At 35.0% G+C, this 17,772-nt stretch overlaps 1 protein-coding gene across 6 annotated transcripts in view; it reads right to left on the bottom strand.

Annotated features, from left to right (window-relative positions):
- LOC114278820 (copper-transporting ATPase PAA2, chloroplastic) overlaps nt 1–17,772 on the bottom strand; it is a 64,242-nt gene that overhangs the window by 38,900 nt on the left and 7,570 nt on the right. For 5 of the 6 annotated variants that reach the window (XM_028220955.2, XM_082901109.1, XM_028220954.2 and 2 more), the window contains exons 2-11: nt 17,657–17,734; nt 16,545–16,642; nt 16,356–16,409; nt 13,806–13,892; nt 12,704–12,868; nt 11,938–12,048; nt 10,614–10,682; nt 8,864–8,973; nt 7,535–7,640; nt 7,186–7,252 (exon numbers count right to left, since the gene is read on the bottom strand). In XM_028220955.2, the coding sequence (XP_028076756.2) occupies nt 7,186–7,252; nt 7,535–7,640; nt 8,864–8,973; nt 10,614–10,682; nt 11,938–12,048; nt 12,704–12,868; nt 13,806–13,892; nt 16,356–16,409; nt 16,545–16,642; nt 17,657–17,734 (945 nt within the window). The remainder of the gene's footprint in view (nt 1–7,185; nt 7,253–7,534; nt 7,641–8,863; nt 8,974–10,613; nt 10,683–11,937; nt 12,049–12,703; nt 12,869–13,805; nt 13,893–16,355; nt 16,410–16,544; nt 16,643–17,656; nt 17,735–17,772) is intronic. The other variant, XM_028220958.2, reaches the window with a different exon arrangement.

Below are 17,772 nucleotides of genomic sequence, written 5' to 3' on the forward strand. Positions count from 1 at the left end.
TGTCCTCTACAACGTTATGACACCACCATTCAGTGTCTTCACCAATGGTCTGACACGACCATACAGTGTCACCTATCCTCTTTTATTTTTATGTATTTTCTTGTTTTGTAACTCTCTCCAAACTCAAGTTGGTTAGTTCCTATCCCCCTTGAGTTTGCGGGGGGCTGTTAAAACCTATCACCTACTTCACCCACTTAAACCTACTCCACTAAACCTAACCCACTACACCACTACCACCTCACCTACTCCACTAAACCTAACCCACTACACCACTACCACCTCCACTTCACCTACTCCTTACCTACTACACACTCACCCTCTTCTATATATAGGAATCATGAATCATTGTAATATAGATCAAAAAACATCAATCAATAATACATAAATTTCTACATGTTCCACAAAATAAGTAGAGACTTAGGGTTTGGGAATGGCAATGGATAACCTATCCTGTGGGTATCCATAGAGACCCAACCCAAATACATGGATTATCCCTTTTTTCTTATCCGCCGGGCAGGGTAAATGATATTCTTTAAATATTCACAGGGGATGGGTCGGAGATGGGTACCCACTAATTTCCCCATGTGTTTTTTTTTTTTTTCACAACCAAAAACTCCGCCGGGGTTATTAACAACTCCGCCGGTCCCAAGCCCGGGTTAAGGAGGAGGGTTGTGTGTTAGGTAGCCGACAGCCAACACGTAAAAAAGTCACTCGGAACCCTTATGAAAATGAATCCTACTTTGAATCGTTTAAATGCTAGGTCGTTCCCCTCAAGTGACGCGTTGCGCCTGCCTCCGGGTGTTTCGAAAAGTGAGCAAGGGGCGCCGCATCGACGCCTTGGTGCGGTGAAAAATGGGCAAAGGTTTCCGCGTTTTTCTGGACGAGCGCGGGTAAAGAAGCTAGTCCAAGACTATAGGTTTAGGATAGCCACTTGGAACATAGGAACCTTAACTAGTAGGACGATGGAATTGGTAGATGTTATGATTAGGAGGAGAGTTAGTATAGCTTGCATACAAGAAACTAAGTGGACGGGAGAGAAAGCTAGGGAAATTGAGGATACTGGTTTTAAACTTTATTATAGTGGTAAGGATAGATGCAGGAATGGGGTAGGAATCATAATTGCCAAGGGTCTTGTGGAAAGTGTGGTGGCGGTCACTAGGAAAGGAGATAGGATTATGCTAATTAAACTAGTTATTGGAGGGAATATAGTGAATATTATTAGCGCTTACGCCCCTCAAGTAGGGTTAGATGATCAGACTAAGAGGGATTTTTGGGAGCAAATGGATGAGATCTTACAGGAGATACCTGTAGGAAAGAACCTGGTTATAGGTGGAGATTCTAATGGCCATGTGGGCATAGATAAAGTAGGTTATGAAAGGGTGCATGGTGGATACGGTTTTGGTGACAGAAATGAGCCTAGAAAGAGAATCTTAGATTTTGCGTTGGCTTCTGACCTGGTGGTGGCCAATACTATGTATAAGAAGAGGGAGGAGCATTTGATAACCTTTAAGAGTGGAGTAGTTAAGAGCCAAATAGATTATTTCTTAGTGAGAAAAGTGGACTGCCTAAAATGCAATGATTGTAAGGTGATTCCTGGTGAGAGTCTGGTCTCTGAACATAGGATTTTGATACTAGATTTATGTTTTAGAGGGCAATACCAAGTTAGGAAGGATGGTGGGCGTCGTAGGACAAGATGGTGGGACTTAAAAGGGGATAAACTAGAAATATTTAAGAATCGAATGGATAAGGAAGGTACTTGGGACTTAGAAGGTGATGGTAACACTATGTGGAATTCGATGGCCAATTGTATGAGGAGAATCTCAAGGGAAGTGCTTGGAGAGTCGAAAGGAACGGGACCCAGCTCTAGGGAAACTTGGTGGTGGAGGGAAGAGGTCCAAGCGGTAGTTAAGGCAAAACAAGAGTGCTTTAAAAAATGGCAGAAGGATAGAACTGAGGAAAACCTTAAGAGCTATAGATTGGTTAATAAGGAGGTCAAGAAAGTAGTGAGAGAGACTAAGTTGAAAGTTTATGATGACCTATACACTAGACTAGATAGTAAGGAGGGAGAGAAGAGGGTATACAAACTTGCTAAGATACGGGAGAGGAAAACAAAAGATTTTAATCAAGTAAAGTGCATCAAGAGTGAGGATTCTAAGGTATTGGTGAAGGATGATGAGATTAAGAAAAGATGGAAGAATTATTTTGAGAAATTGTTAAATGAGGAACATGGAAGTACGACAATAGGGGAAGAAATAATCAGTAATACGATAAACCAAGACTATAGGTTCTATCGCAGGATTAGGAACTTTGAAGTAGAGATTGCACTTAAGAAGATGAAATCAAATAAGGCTTTAGGACCTGATGATATCCCTATTGAAGCTTGGAAGTGTTTGGGTAAAAAGGGAGTTGCTTGGTTGACTATGTTGTTTAGCAAAATTTTGTTGACTAGGAACATGCCAGATGAGTGGAGGAAGAGTATTTTAGTGCCAATCTATAAGGATAAAGGTGATGTTCAGAATTGTAACAACTATAGAGGAATTAAGCTAATGTGTCATATAATGAAAGTGTGGGAGAGGGTGATGGAACGCCGATTGCGAGACATAACAGAGGTGTCAGAGAATCAATTTGGGTTTATGCCTGGTAGGTCAACAATGGAAGCGATCTATCTTTTGAGGAGAGTAATAGAAAAATATAAAGAAAAGAAAAGAGACATTCATATGGTGTTTATCGACCTTGAGAAAGCATATGACAGAGTGCCCCGAAATATAATATGGTGGGCGTTAGAGAATAAAGGGGTGACAAAAGGCTACATTGACGTGATTAGGGACATGTATGAAGGGGTGGTGACCACTATTAAATCGCCAGCTGGAGAAACAAATGAATTTCCTATCACTGTAGGGTTACACCAAGGATCTACCTTAAGTCCTTATCTTTTTACTTTAGTTATGGACGAGTTGACGATAAATATTCAGGATGACGTGCCATGGTGTATGCTTTTTGCAGACGATATTGTGTTAGTGGATGAAACCAGAAAAGGAGTTAACACAAAGTTGGAGATTTAGAGAAAAGCTCTTGAATCTAAAGGATTTCGGATAAGCAGAACTAAGACAGAGCACATGGAGTGTAATTTTAGTAACAGTAACAATGAAAGCAGAGGAGAAGTGAAGATTGAGAACCAAGAACTGTCTAAGAGTGAACATTTTCGTTATTTAGGGTCGATTATCACAACAGCGGGAGAGATTGATACAGATGTGGCCCATAGGATTAAGGCGGGATGGTGTAAGTGGAGAAGTGCGTCTGGGGTATTGTGCGATAAACGAATACCCACTAGACTAAAAGGTAAGTTTTATAGAACGGCTATTAAACCAGCTATGTTGTATGGGACGGTGTGTTGGGCAACTAAGAAACAACATGTAGATAAAATGAGTGTGGCTGAGATGAGGATGCTGAGGTGGATGTGTGGTAAGACTAGACAGGACAGGATTAGGAATGAGTGTATTCGGGAATGGGTAGGAGTAGCACCGATAGAAGATAAGTTGAGAGAGAATCGTTTGAGATGGTTTGGTCATATTCAACGGAGACCAACAGAGGCAGTAGTGAAGAGATGCGATGCTGTAACGGTAGATGGAAGTGTTAGGGGACGGGGTAGGCCTAGATTAACGTTGACTAGCGTTATAAATAGAGATATGAATCTACTTAATTTGACTAATGAAATGGCCTTTGATAGGGCAGCGTGGAGAAGAAGGATTCATGTAGCCGACCCCATTTGATGGGACTTAAGGCTTGGTTTGGTTTGGTTTTTTCACAACCAAAGTTAAATATACATTCAATCTTTTTTTTTTTTTTTTTTTTTAAGATTCACAACCAAAGCTAAATATACATTCAATCTTATTTTATTTAGCTCAACAACAAAATCAAATACACATTAACTAACATTGCCACATTATTCTTGTCAAATTTTATGTATATCTAGAATTTTTAAATTTATTTAGAAAAATTCTATTCCTACAAAAAAATTTCATCTTCTTTTTTAATTTTATGTATCTCCTTCTCCTCTCTATTATTTGATCTTCGACAATCTGAAGGTGAGTTATTACTCTCGTTTTCATCTTCTTCTTCTTTTTTTAAAAATTTTTATTTACATTTATAGAATGAATTTTCTAGTTTCAATATCTCCTACAATTGTTTTATTAGATTTCTCTCTGATTTGATGGTAACCTTAGATTGAATTTCTCAATTTTCATCTTAACAAGCAATCACCTTAATTAAAATTTTGTACATTTTTGTCTTTAATTTCCATGTTTTGGCTATGATTAATTGCGCATTTTTGATCGATAGTTACAATCTTGTCACCGCTAGATTGTCGTCATCGCAAGTCGTCATTGCTGTAGTGAGAAGATGAGAGAGAGTAAGAATTAGAACTATAATTGTCAACAGAGTAGTAAAAACATATGGAGAAATAATTTTTCGATGTACCTAAAAAAAAATATGAAAAAATTAGTGGGTATCCATCCCCGGTTGAGATTTAAAAAACATCACTTACCCTACTCGACGGACAAGAAAAAAGGGGAAACCCAAGTATTTGGGTTGGGTCTCTATGGATACTGTTACAAGGTCAATTTTTGTTTCAAAATTCCAGCCTGTAATGGCACTAAGTTGGACACTTAGTCTCAACCAAGTATGAATACACACACACACAAAGTGCTATAACAAGTAAGAGAATAGGCAACAAGAGATTATAGGAAAACCCCAACCTTTATTAATTGCTCCAACAATACAAATGATGCCTATGGAAACTCTCACCAACACTTAGCTAATTTTCGAGTTCCATGGCTTATGCCTAAATAGGTTTACAATCAGTTACAAGCTTACAACCAGCATTACAAGGAAAGGATGCCAAGTGGCATGGCAGTTGACACCCCCAACTGCCTAGGGACTTAGGATCATTTCTGGGACATAACTGCTAGTAACTGCTGCTAACTCCCTGCCTTGATTCCAGATGTCCAGACTTGCCTTGTCTTTTGCTCAACATGGGTAACTGCTGACAGACAAGCATAACTGCCTTGAACTGCCCATGTTGTTTGCCTTCTCAGTCAGCCACGAATTTGGTTGTCTTGGCCCCCAGACCTAGTTTTGCCTATTGAATGCTTTGAACCCCCAAGTATGCTGCAGCTCACATTCGGGTCATGTTAATGCCTTGCATTTGTGCCACTGCTGCCCATACTTTGGTCAAGGGTCCTGTGCTGCTGTCTCAGCACTTTATCAACGTTTCACCTTGCTGTTTTGGCATGCCACCATTATGCCGTGGTCTTGGTTGGACATTGGTGCAAGGTGCTGCCAATGCCAACCATGCAGCCTTCAAGTAGAAGGTGCTAACAGATACCTACATGGAAGGTTATCCATTGTCATCCCTACTCTGTTGACAATTAGAGTTCTAATTCTCACTCTCTTTCATCCTCTCACTACAACAACGGCAATTTGCGATGACGACAATCTAGCGGTGACAAAATTGTGGCTATCGATCAAAAATGTGCAATTAACCATAACAAAAACATGGAAATTGAAGACAAAAATGTACAAAATTTCAATTAAGGTGATCACTAGTTAAGATGAAAATTGAAAATTTCAATCTAAGGTTACCATCAAATCAGAAAGAAATTCAATAAAACAATTGCAAGAGATATTGAAATAAGAAAATTCATTCTATAAATGCAAATAAAAAAAATTCTAAAAAAAGAAGAAGAAGAAGAAGAAGAAGAAGAAGAAGAAGAAGAAGAAGAAGAAGATGGAAATGAGAGCAATAACTCACCTTCAGATTATCGAAGATCAATTAATAGAGAGGAGAAGGAGATACATAAAATTAAAAAAAATAAATAAAAAAAGAAGATGGAATTTTTTTTGTTGGAATAGAATTTTTCTAAATAAATTTAAAAAATTCAAGATATACATAAAATTTGACAAGAATAATGTGATAATGTTAATTAATGTGTATTTGATTTTGTTGTTGAGCCAAATAAAATAAAATAAGATTGAATGTATATTTAGCTTTGGTTGTGAATTTTAAAAAAAATAAAAAATAAAAAAATATTGAATTTATATTTAGCTTTGGTTAAGATTGAATTTTTCGAAATAAATTTTAAAAATTCTAAATATATACAAAATTTGACAAGAATAATGTGACAATGTTAATTAATGTGTATTTGATTTTGTTGTTGAGCCAAATAAAATAAAATAAGATTGAATGTATTTGATTGTGAATCCTAAAAAAAATAAAAAAAATAGTTGTGAACCTTAAAAAAAAAATAAAAACAAAAAATAAAAAGAGATTGAATGTATATTTAGCTTTGATTGTGAATCTTACCCAAAAAAAAAAAAAATTGTGAATCTTAAAAAAAAAGAAAAAAAGGTCAAGTTGGGTTGGAGAATATCCAAACCCATTAGGAAATGGGGAGGGTAGTACCCATGGGGAATGGGGATGGAGAATTAATATCCACCCCATTAACCCCCATTGACATCCCTATTAGGGTTCCTCAAAAACACTCCATGGCACAATTGGCAATATAATTAAATGCAATCAAACTATATTGTCAAATTTCAAACAAATTGAAATCACATATATATTATACCTTGATTTGAAATGCCCGTTAAACTATCTCAGTTTAGCAAAGATGTCATTTTGGTAATTGTATATTCATTAAAGACTTGTTATTCCCTAAGGATGTATTGTTCGTCAAGGGAATGAATCCTTCATCCAATTCCTTTGAAAAGGGGTTTTCCCTTGGATGCTCAAACTTAATGTGGCATGACAATCGTCTACATGCTGTGTTTCTTTGTGACACATTTACCCTGGAATAGTGCTTCTTTTTGTGGCATCTGTCTAAAATGATCATCAAACTAATAAAATATCTTGACACACACTAGATAAAACCAAAGCATCAAGAAAAAGAGAGATTGTAAAATGATGGCCCTTGACATAGCGGAATGGCGAAAAAAGAATCACATAGCCAACCACACCTGATTGGAACATAAGGCTTAGTTTGGTTTGGTTTGGTTTATTGTAAAATGATCGGAAACTAACATACATGCTACAAGTACACAAGTCCATTCTGATTGGCTGTCAGATTTTGATTTCTTACATAACACATTGTCACCAAAAGAAAGAAGAGAACAAGTTTGATTAAGTACCAAGAGAGGTGCCAACTAGGATTGCTGTGGGTGTGGCAAGGCCCAGTGCGCAAGGGCAGGATACTACCTGGAAGAGAAACCAATTTTACAAAGTCAAACTTACATATATATATATAAGACCACTCTCTAATTTTCTTAGGGAGTCTAAAAATTCCTGCAGAAACAATCACCCACAAGAAGGTTGGCTCTATATGTAAAGTAGCAAAATTATTGAAGAATGAATTAACAAATCATTGATTTATAGCATCATTTTTAGATATTACAAGGCATATTCCTCCAAACTGAAGGCTATTTCCCTATCCATTGATTGTATTATCAGTATATGGATTGCTAGTTCAGTATGACTCACCAAGACATCCACAGAAAGCTTCAAACTTAGGAGCAAAGGACTTCCATCAGGTCCAGCAATATCATTAAGCAATACATCTGGAAAGATGTTCGTCCCGACATAGTACCTTTAGCAATAATTGGCAGTAAGTAACAAGCAGAAAGCAGTTACAAGAATATTGATTGCACAAATAAAATCATCTAAAAAGCTCTATTCAATCCCGTTTGTCCAGATCATGCGATTAGGGTTCGCTTGATCCTCGGGTTTATGCTCCTGGGGTGGACCCAAAGAACCCTGACTACAACACGTTTCTTGGTTGTTAAAAAAAACAAAAACTCTATTCAATGGTATATTTTATTATTTTTTCTTTTGAGATTGGTGTATATCACTGTTATTATTCATGGGAGAGACTAACTGAAGACCAAGACCTGAAGCCAAACATTAAAAATAAATAAATAAAATAAAAAAAATCAGCTTTTTTTTGGCTTCAAGTCGAGGAGATCAACCATGGAAGGTAGTTTCTTACTTAAAGACTATTAAGAGGTTCTTAAGAAGGGTCTCTGTATTGTACTATCAGGATATGATAGGCATCCCACAGAAGGTGTGGAGGAATTTATGTAAAAGATATGGGGCATAGGAAAGATGACTTCATATGGTATAAGATCGGTGCAGTGAATTCAGACTAAATAATGAAAACAGTTACGAGGACAGATGTGGAATTTTTACAGACTGGTTTCATTGAGATTGGCACTTAGCCCCTAATTTTTTGTTCTAGTTAAAAACAAATTAAATAGTCATATTCAAGGATGGGTGGTATTACACTTACCAATATATATATGGTCATTAAGACTATGGGATAAACATCAAATTAGAATGATGGGCATGAGTTAGTAAAATCAAAATACTCCAAGAAAACAGAAAAGACACTGAGCAAGAAGTCAGGAGTGGGACTTAATGATGGTCAAACTGACCACAGTCAATATATCATCCATAAGTGGTGAGATTGATGAGGACGTGCACATGGATCAAAGCCAGACAAGTTGAAGCCGGCTCGATGATGCTTCACAACAGAACACGCTCAAAACTTGGCAAAGCCTAAAACCAAAATAAAATTACACTCTTTGGAACGAAATTGCCCACACAAAACAACCAAGGGATAACTAGACATTATGCCCACAAAATAACCAATATGGTCTCGTATTCCTCTATCTGATAAGCATCTATGTTTAAAGCATCATCTCCATCTATTTCCTAATAATTTTCTGAGGTTTGGCTTTCCATCTTCCTTTTAGAACAATTCTACTTAATGGCCTCACCACATGAAAAACAAGAAGACAAGCAAATGCATACCAAAAGGCAAATGTCACAGCTGATAAAGTCATCACACTGTAAACAAACGGCCCAGCTATTGCATCTGCAAGCCTTTGTATAGGTGCTTCATGGCCTTGAGCATCCTCGACCTGAAATGACAATATAAAGGTTTCATAGAAAGTATAAGATTTTCACACCAAACAAGCCTTCCAAGGCTAGGCATAAGTCAAAAAATATTACAAATTCCTAGCATTCCAATTGCATCATATATCCAACGCAAGTAGCTTTTCAGAAAGCTAAGGACATTTGAATGTAATTGTTAGAATATGGAATATGAAATAGGTGTCTGTGTAATTTTCTATGTTAAGTAAGAGCAGTATGGTCATATCGTATCTTGTATCTCACATATATATTTGTTGATGGTTTAGGTTTAGATTGTAAGCCTAAAACGTATACCATTCACACAACACTAAAAGTTCAATCCAATGAAGTGCTTCATCCCCTTGGGACCAACCTTGGGGCTTGTGCCTGATAATTACTTGGTGTGTGTGTGTAGGGTTGTAAACGAGCCAAGCCGAGTTTTCGTATGTTTGGGCTTGTTTATTAAGATTTTCACGAGTTTGAGTTCGAGCTCGAGCTCAATGAAAATTTGAAGAACCTAGCTCGAGTCAAGTTGGCTTAGGCTTGACTTGAGCTCGAGCCTGTTCACAAGCCTTAACGAGCCAAAGAAATTATAAATTCATACTTGCGTATGACACTAGAGTTACAATTGAAATTTTTATACAAACATAATAAAAGAAAAGTCAATATCTTACCAAAATAATAATATTTACCATCAATATTATATAAATGTATTATCTATAGTTAGTTATTATTTACGTATAAATAAATTTAGCTATTATTTACATTATTTAAATATATAAATAACATATTTATCTTACTTTTTATACATATTTTTATATTATTTAATATATATAATAATATATTTATTCTATTATTTAAATAAATATTAAACGCACCGCTAATGAGAGGAGCTTTAATATGTTTGAGCTTGTTTATTAAGATTTTAACAAGCTCGAACGCAATAAAAATTTAACCAACCGAGTTCGAATGAGCCCTTACTGAACCGAACTTGAGCTTGTTCACGAACGACCCTGTTTATTTGCAACCCTATGTGCGTGGGATGGGGGGTTGCGTCAGCATTAGGGCTGCAAATGAATCGAGCCGAGCTTTGTTGAGCTCGAGCTCGGCTCGTTTACTTATTGAGCTCGTTATTGAGCTCAAGCTTGGCTCGATAAGGAATTAGGCTCGAGCTCGGCTCGTCTTGTTAATATTTTTTTTAATATTATTTATATTATTTAAATTAAAAATATTATTTAATATATAAACAATGTTTTTATACTATTATTTATATATTATTTAATATATAAATAATATATTTATTATATAATCTAAATAAAGATAAACGAGCCGAGCTTATGCGAGCTCGAACTCGGCTCATTTACTAAACGAACCGCGCCGAGCCGAGCTTGTTCATAAACAACTCGGTTCATTTGTAACCCTAATCAACATGTACGCAGGGGAATCGTCGGGGAAAAGCCTTAGATTCCCTCGTTAACGAAAGAAAATATATATATATATATATATCAGAAGTTCAATCAAAATTATATTTTATGCCACAAGTGTTGGGAGGCAGCATATCCAAGAGAATCTGATACCCTTACTCTTATTACCTAAATCTGTCAATTCACAGTATAATAGAGTCCATCATAAAAAAATGGTTACTGACCAGGCGAACAATCTTGGCAATTGTTGAGTTAGATCCAGTGGAAGAGGCTTCAATCCTCAAAGGACCATCCTGAAAGGAAAGAAAAAAATCATGCTTTCTTGTTTCAGATATTACTGCACTGGAAAGCAAACACAAAAAGAAAAATGTACATTCATTTCAATTTCACAAATATTCATTTGGGTTTATGTCAGTGTTTGTTTTTGATTTGGCTTCACTGCCCAGGAAGGGAACGAATTAATAATTTAGTTCTAGCCTACATTTGTGTCTTGGGTTGTTCTGGAAATTGGCTATTTTAGTTGGATTTTTGGCTTTCATGAAAAGATGTGCAGAAAATTAGAGAGAATAGTTTTTGACTTTTTGGCTATTTTAATGGGTTCCCAAAACAAGCTTTAGTCTCCTTTGAAATTTGTGGAGAGTTAGAAATGACATGAATTGAAGAGGAAATGAAGGGAAACAAATTGAGGTGATTTGGCTATGTCAATGTAGACCAACTAATGTGCTGATGAGAAGGAGGGATATGGTCCAGGTCGAAAGAGCCAAAAGAATGGGAGGAAGGAAAAGAAAGACATAGGTAGAGGTCATAAAAGAGGAAATAATTTATTTGGACTTAATTTACTTATGACATTGATTTGAGGTAAACAGACACAATTTTGATGATGTAGTTCATGTTGGGGGGAGGAGAGCAAGCCACCTAAATAAAACACAGAAAATGACATTTTTGAAAGGAGGATGTGGAATGGTGATATGGCTACATATTCCGCATTTCAATAAAAATTTAGTATAGTTGAATTCAGACGAATCAGTGGAGTAACTGAGAAAATGTTGTCTAAATTGGTCTGCCCATAAACTGTAGACCAAAAAACACAGTGGTAGAGGAGCAATTTAATTCAAGAAAGGCGGCACGAGAGTACAAGAGAAAAAAGGTCAGAAAAGACAAGAGTTGAGACCATGAGAAAGGCCATGATTGCCTAGGACTTCACCAAGATTGTGCCTTCATATAGAAGTACTTAGAGAAGATTGATCCATGTAGTTGACCCTTTAGTAATAAGGATTATGCTTGTTGAGTTGACTTGTGCATTTCAATCCGAAAGTGTTGCTTATTTCAGTTGCACAAAGAAGAATGTGCAACCATTTTACTGAGAGTTCAAAATTTAATTACACTTGCACATCATCTTCTCAATCGCTATAAAGAACTAAAAGCATAGTTCCATTCCACAAACAAAAATGCTGATCTAACCCTTGACATTAGCAACATAGAGCAACTCATAAATTATTATCCGACCTAAATGACAAATATCCAATTATTATATCTTTGATATCATACCCAGTTTACTGTTCCAGCAGAGACTGTAAGGCCTTTTTCCTTAAATACAGGAAGCGATTCTCCGCTGAGCATGGACTCATCCACAACACTTTGTCCTGCAAGAACTATCCCCTGTGTACGCAGCTTGTAAATACAAATTAATATGGAATCCCCCATATTCACATATATAAACAGGGAACCACTGAAATTTACGTAAAAACAAGAAGATATGACCTTAAAATTTTAAGATTTATCCATTTTGTAGAGTAAAAATGCATATTTTGTGCTTTAAGAGGTAATTAATCACGACGACCTAAATAACAGCCATGATTAGTTAAACTTCTGCTCCGCTGAGCATTTTTTTGAATTGCAAACAAAGATGTTCTGATTCATCCAAATTAGAGGATAAAGGTGAAAACAATTACAATTACACCAAAAACAAAATATCATGCCAATGTTGCAACAAGCACAGCAACTTCCTACGTTTACCAATTATCAGTTTCTCAATCAAATGACTACTTAAAATATATGTAAATCTGCAGAAAATTTACTTAATGCTTGAATTATTTTTTCCCATATGTCAGTATGTTTACTGTGATTGCACACACCAGATATGGCTAAACAGACTTCGTGTAGCATGAAAGGTGATTTACATTTTGAATTGGTGATAAAAAAGATGAAAAAAAAAAATCTACGGGTGCAAGTACTATAAATTGCCAGACTGGTTTTCTCATCATGACTGATTTCAAACATGGGGAAGTTCAAACAAAGAATTGAATTTGCTTACATCAACAGGTATGGTTTCTCCGGGCAAAACCAACACTGAATCGCCAATTCGAATATCGTCAATTGGGACTTCAACGCAAATTGCATCAGAGCAAAGTACACTACCAGGAGATGAGTTACTTTCTGATGGGGTTATCACAAGTCGTGACTGAGTGGACATCAGTGACTGCAGAAACACCCAGGGGTAGTTTGTCAGGGGGGGGAAAAATTAGCTACCTAAATATTCAAATAAAGGAACATAAAATCCATTTTATGCCATGCACATTAATTAGCATGCCTAACTTTTTTTTGAAAAGAAGTAAGTCGTGTATATTCTGATTAAATAGTGTAGTCATCAAACAAGTGAAAGATCTTAATACAATTAAAGCAGACCACAGTTATATTTTACAAAAGGATTACTGATTCACCAATGGTTCCTAGCATGTTAATCAAAATGATCGAGTATTACACTGCCCTCACATTGGCTGCAGCAATGAGGCATGAGTCAATTTGGAAATTGAACCATACGCATATGACATCTACTTGAATGTTTATCTGTTAAATAATGTCATTATAAAAGTTGCTAGAATTCAGCTAATGCCAGCACTACATCTCACCAGAAGCCGAAAGGTTATAAGTTAGAGACAAAAGCTACCGAGAGACAAGAGAGAAGTAAGAGAACAAGACAGTCCAGCAAGAGCAGGCTTTTGAGATTTCCGTGCTAAATTTGAACAAAGATGGCTTGGAAACAAGATAATTCTACAAATTAAGCAAATAACAGGTATTATTTCTTTGAGCAATTACAGCTACATTTTTCAAAATGAGTGCCTGGTTGGAAGCATTGACCAGGTCATGAGTGGTCAATCAATTTTCTCAAGTTATATCTTTATGTGTGGTGGTGTGTTTCAGAAGTAACTTCGAAGAACCTTTTTTTTCCCGCAATCTATACAATGTCAAGTATAAGTAAATTAAACTGTATGCTATGTATCGCAAATGTCATTGGTAAGACAGCATGGACCTTATTCAGAAGAAGACAATAATAAAAACAAGGCCAAGCTAAAACTTTCATTTCACAGTGAAGGGCACAAATAACTATCAATCATATGAGTCACATTGTGACTTACTAAGAGTTCATTCATATCACTGGATGCCTTAATCCTGGCTTTTTCTTCCAAAGAACGTCCAAGAAGCACGAAACCAAGAAGCATTACCTGCATACTAAAAAAGGGTAACCATGCATGAGCAAATTTATTATCAGCCAAAATATTCAATTATATTTAAATAAGATCATCATCATGACAATATAGGTAAATTTTAGACATGCTTAAAAAATAAAACAGTAAAAAGCAAATTTTAAAAACAATAATCAACAAAACAAGAAGAACAACAAAACTATTGAATATCCATCCAACACATGTTGTCCTATTGTTTCACAAGCAACAATGCGGCAAGTCACTAACAAACTATTGCACTTACAAGAAGTAACATGGTTTAAACTGAATGCTCAAAAAGGAGGAGGCCAAAAGGACTAGAACTGTAAATTCCAAGGGCCTGAATAATTTGGGTTCAGCCCTACTGTGTTTCAGTGTCGCATATATTCAACAAGAGAAAACATAGTTAGAAGGGAGAGAACACCTAAAATAACAAGTATGAAATACTGATCCCTTGAGTTTTGCTGCTTGACGCTTGTATAGTCAATCCAATAGGCATGAATTTCCATTAACCACAACATTTTTTGAAATAAAATGCCAATCACGTCAAAGACAATAATTATGTCAACTAGTAAAACTGAAGTAAAAATAAAGGCTCTGTTTGGTTTAGGGCTGGAATCATGATTCCAGCCCGGTGTTTGGATACAGTTTTTAAAAATTGATTCTAATCCTTCATTTGAAAACTTGTTTGGACATTTGAAAACATGTTTGGTAACCAGAGAGTTTTTGAATTTTTGGGTCTACCCGGACGTCCGGCCGATTGACCAGAGCAGTGTTTTTTTTTTTTTTTGGCAATTGCCACCTATTCAATTCAAAAAAAAAATTTATATTTGTTTTTGATATTTTTTAAATATAGAAATTATTTTTTTTAGACCAAAATCTTAGATTATTACAATCAAAATTAATTTTAAAGCACTAACTAAATATTTTTTTAAACAAAAAATAATATATATTTTTTAATATTTTAAATAAAAAATATATTTTCAGAATTTTTTGAAATTTTTAAATAGAAAATTTATTTTTTTCAGTAATTATTTTTTTGAATTGAATTTTAAAAAGAGTTTGGTTATGAGTTTCGAATAGAATTTTCAATAAAGTTTTGAGTTGTGTGTTTGGTTATGAGTTATAAGTTTTTAAATTAAGTTTTGAAAACTATTTTCAAAACTCATAACCAAACAACTTTTTTTATTTCAAAACTCATTTCAAAAATTCAAAACTCAATTCAAAATTCAATTCAAAACTCATAACCAAACAAATTTTCTCTTTTCAAATCATAATTTCAAAACTCACAAAATCAAAAGACAACTCCACACTCAAATCATAATTTTAAAACTAAACCAAACCAAACGCTACAAAAATGAATAAATTACCTAAAATTCTCTATTGTGGGGGAGGGGGTGATTAAAACAAAATTGTAAACATGATGCTTATCCATGTAACAACCTAGGTCCCTTCTTATTGGAAGTCTTAGATGAATGCACTATATCCCTACCTAGATAACAGGGAGTGAAAAAATAGATTCAACTTCTTTCACACATTTGAAGAAACATCAATTTCAGCTCTTCTAAATGCTAATTCCATGTTTACATCCATCAGCCAAGAAAGAAAAAGAAAAAAAAAAACACATCTTATCCTAAAAAAAAAAAAAAAAAGAAACACACTAAACAAACATGTCATTCTTTTGTCCTTCAATCATATCCATATAAAATTAAAATTAAAAAAAAAATAATAATAATAAAAAATAAAAAAAATCTAACAGATTAATTTAACTAGTAATAAGAACATTTTTCTTTAACTATAATAAGTAATTGGTCCGCATTACTACTTCACTCATACTTTTTCAAGTTTGCTTGAAAATGAATGATATTTGGTAATAATAACTAAAGAAAATATTTTCCCTTCTATTTAAAATCATTCACATACTTGTGTATTCATGCTTATTGACACAACAAAAGATTAATGAACCATAAGGGATATGTTATTAAAATCGGTGGTACTACATGCACTAATTAATGTACACACTAGTGTACCAACTAGTGTTATGCCATTATTACTGACCCCACCTATTATACAAATTACAAATATCCAAAACCTCTAAAATTATGCCACATCATCTGTTAGTGTACTAGTTAGTATATTAATTGGTACGTATGGCATTATTCTATTAAAATTGCTGAAGGTTTACCAAGTTTAAACTCAGGTACAAGGAAAGGCAAGTCATATGAAAAGGTGAATAGGAAAAAATGTACTAAAATAAAAAATATAAAAAAATAGGATTTAGCTGCCTGAGGAAACTGCCAAGCTTTTCATATTATGTAGGATACCAGGACTTCGATAGACTGGCAGTTTTTTTCAATAAGTAATACAATTTTTTCGGGTACCATTGAAATAATTTAAAATTTAGATACAGCTGTAGAAGCTTTATCTAGAAATACTCCAAATAGGAAGAGTAAAATAAATCACCGGCTCATCGAAGAAGGATGCATCCCAATCAAGCTCAGGGTTAAGAAGTGAGACCTTCAAGAAAGAAAGAGCTTGTGAATAAAGTAAACTAAAAAGAAGCACAAAAAAAAAAAAAAAAAAAAAAAAAAAAAAATGAAACCATCATGGGCATGACAAAACCTCGATCTCAGCATATAGAAAAAGTCTCACCACGCTTATGATAAACGCAGCGATTGATCCAAATCCCACAAGAGAATTCATATTTGGTGAACTCCTAATGAATGCCCTTAGACCATCAAAAAGCAAGTCTGTAACACATTATAATTTTTGGATCAATCAGCTCACTGAATTGAACTTAAGGATTCACGTATTATAATTGTTGTCGGGTTATGTACCTTACATTATACATAGTAAGACTGCACACAATGTAATATGTGGTTTTTGAAAAACTAACAATGTGATGGAACAAAAATAACTCTTACGACAGAAACAATCTCAATGATAGAAATGATTTTACATGCATGAATCACTACTTATTGGTCCCTTCCACACTAGATATTGGCCTAGCCTAGCCTATCTGATGGTTAGACCTAGTCTGGCTGCATTAATGAGACACGAGCTAGTGTGATTCTAGGCAATGCTTCAGCTACTCCATGCTATTAGATCAAACAACGAGAATTGGGTCGACCTTATTTTTGCAATTGCTGACTAGTATATGAACTACTATTTATTGGATTTAAAATCCCATGCAAAAACTTGCTTCGGTCAATTCAACCAATGGAGCTAACGGAAACTAATAAAAAATCCTAAACTCTAACATTGAAAATTTTCAAAAAAATAAGAAAACAGAATATAATATATGCAACAGGGTCAAAAGGCATTCTCATTTTGTCTTTCATTTTGCTGAACTCATAGGCAGCTTAACCTTTAGGCCACTTGGCCTATTGTATAAGGCCTACCAAATAATTTCAAAAAACTTTCTGATTCCCAAAAGACCCAATCGTCTAAAGGCTTAGTAAGATAACCTCATTTTGACGTTTGGCCTTTATGCCTAAAATGTTCTTGGGCTGCTACTGGCTGAGAACTGGTACATGGTTACACATTCTAGAAGCTAGTTGTAATCAGTCTAGTAATGCTAAAGTTAACAATATAAAACTTAAAACAAAACAACTTTGAAAAAAATATGCAGAACACGGGTACTAACACAAAACTTAAAAGATCAAAAGTGAAGCAAAATTAAAAATACTCACTCATAAAGTTTACAGAAGAGAAGACAAAACTAATAAACCAACAAAATTACAAGATTGCCAAGTCCAACTGACCTCGTCCTGGTCCCAGTAAAGCCCCCAAAGCCAAACCACCTTTCACATACGAATTATGAAGTAGCTCCCAAAATGATCCTAGGCCAGTATAAACAAAATCCAAATCATATTACGGC

Source organism: Camellia sinensis, chromosome 13, assembly GCF_055761805.1.
Source record: "Camellia sinensis isolate YWXY chromosome 13, ASM5576180v1, whole genome shotgun sequence".
Taxonomy (NCBI): Eukaryota; Viridiplantae; Streptophyta; class Magnoliopsida; order Ericales; family Theaceae; genus Camellia; species Camellia sinensis.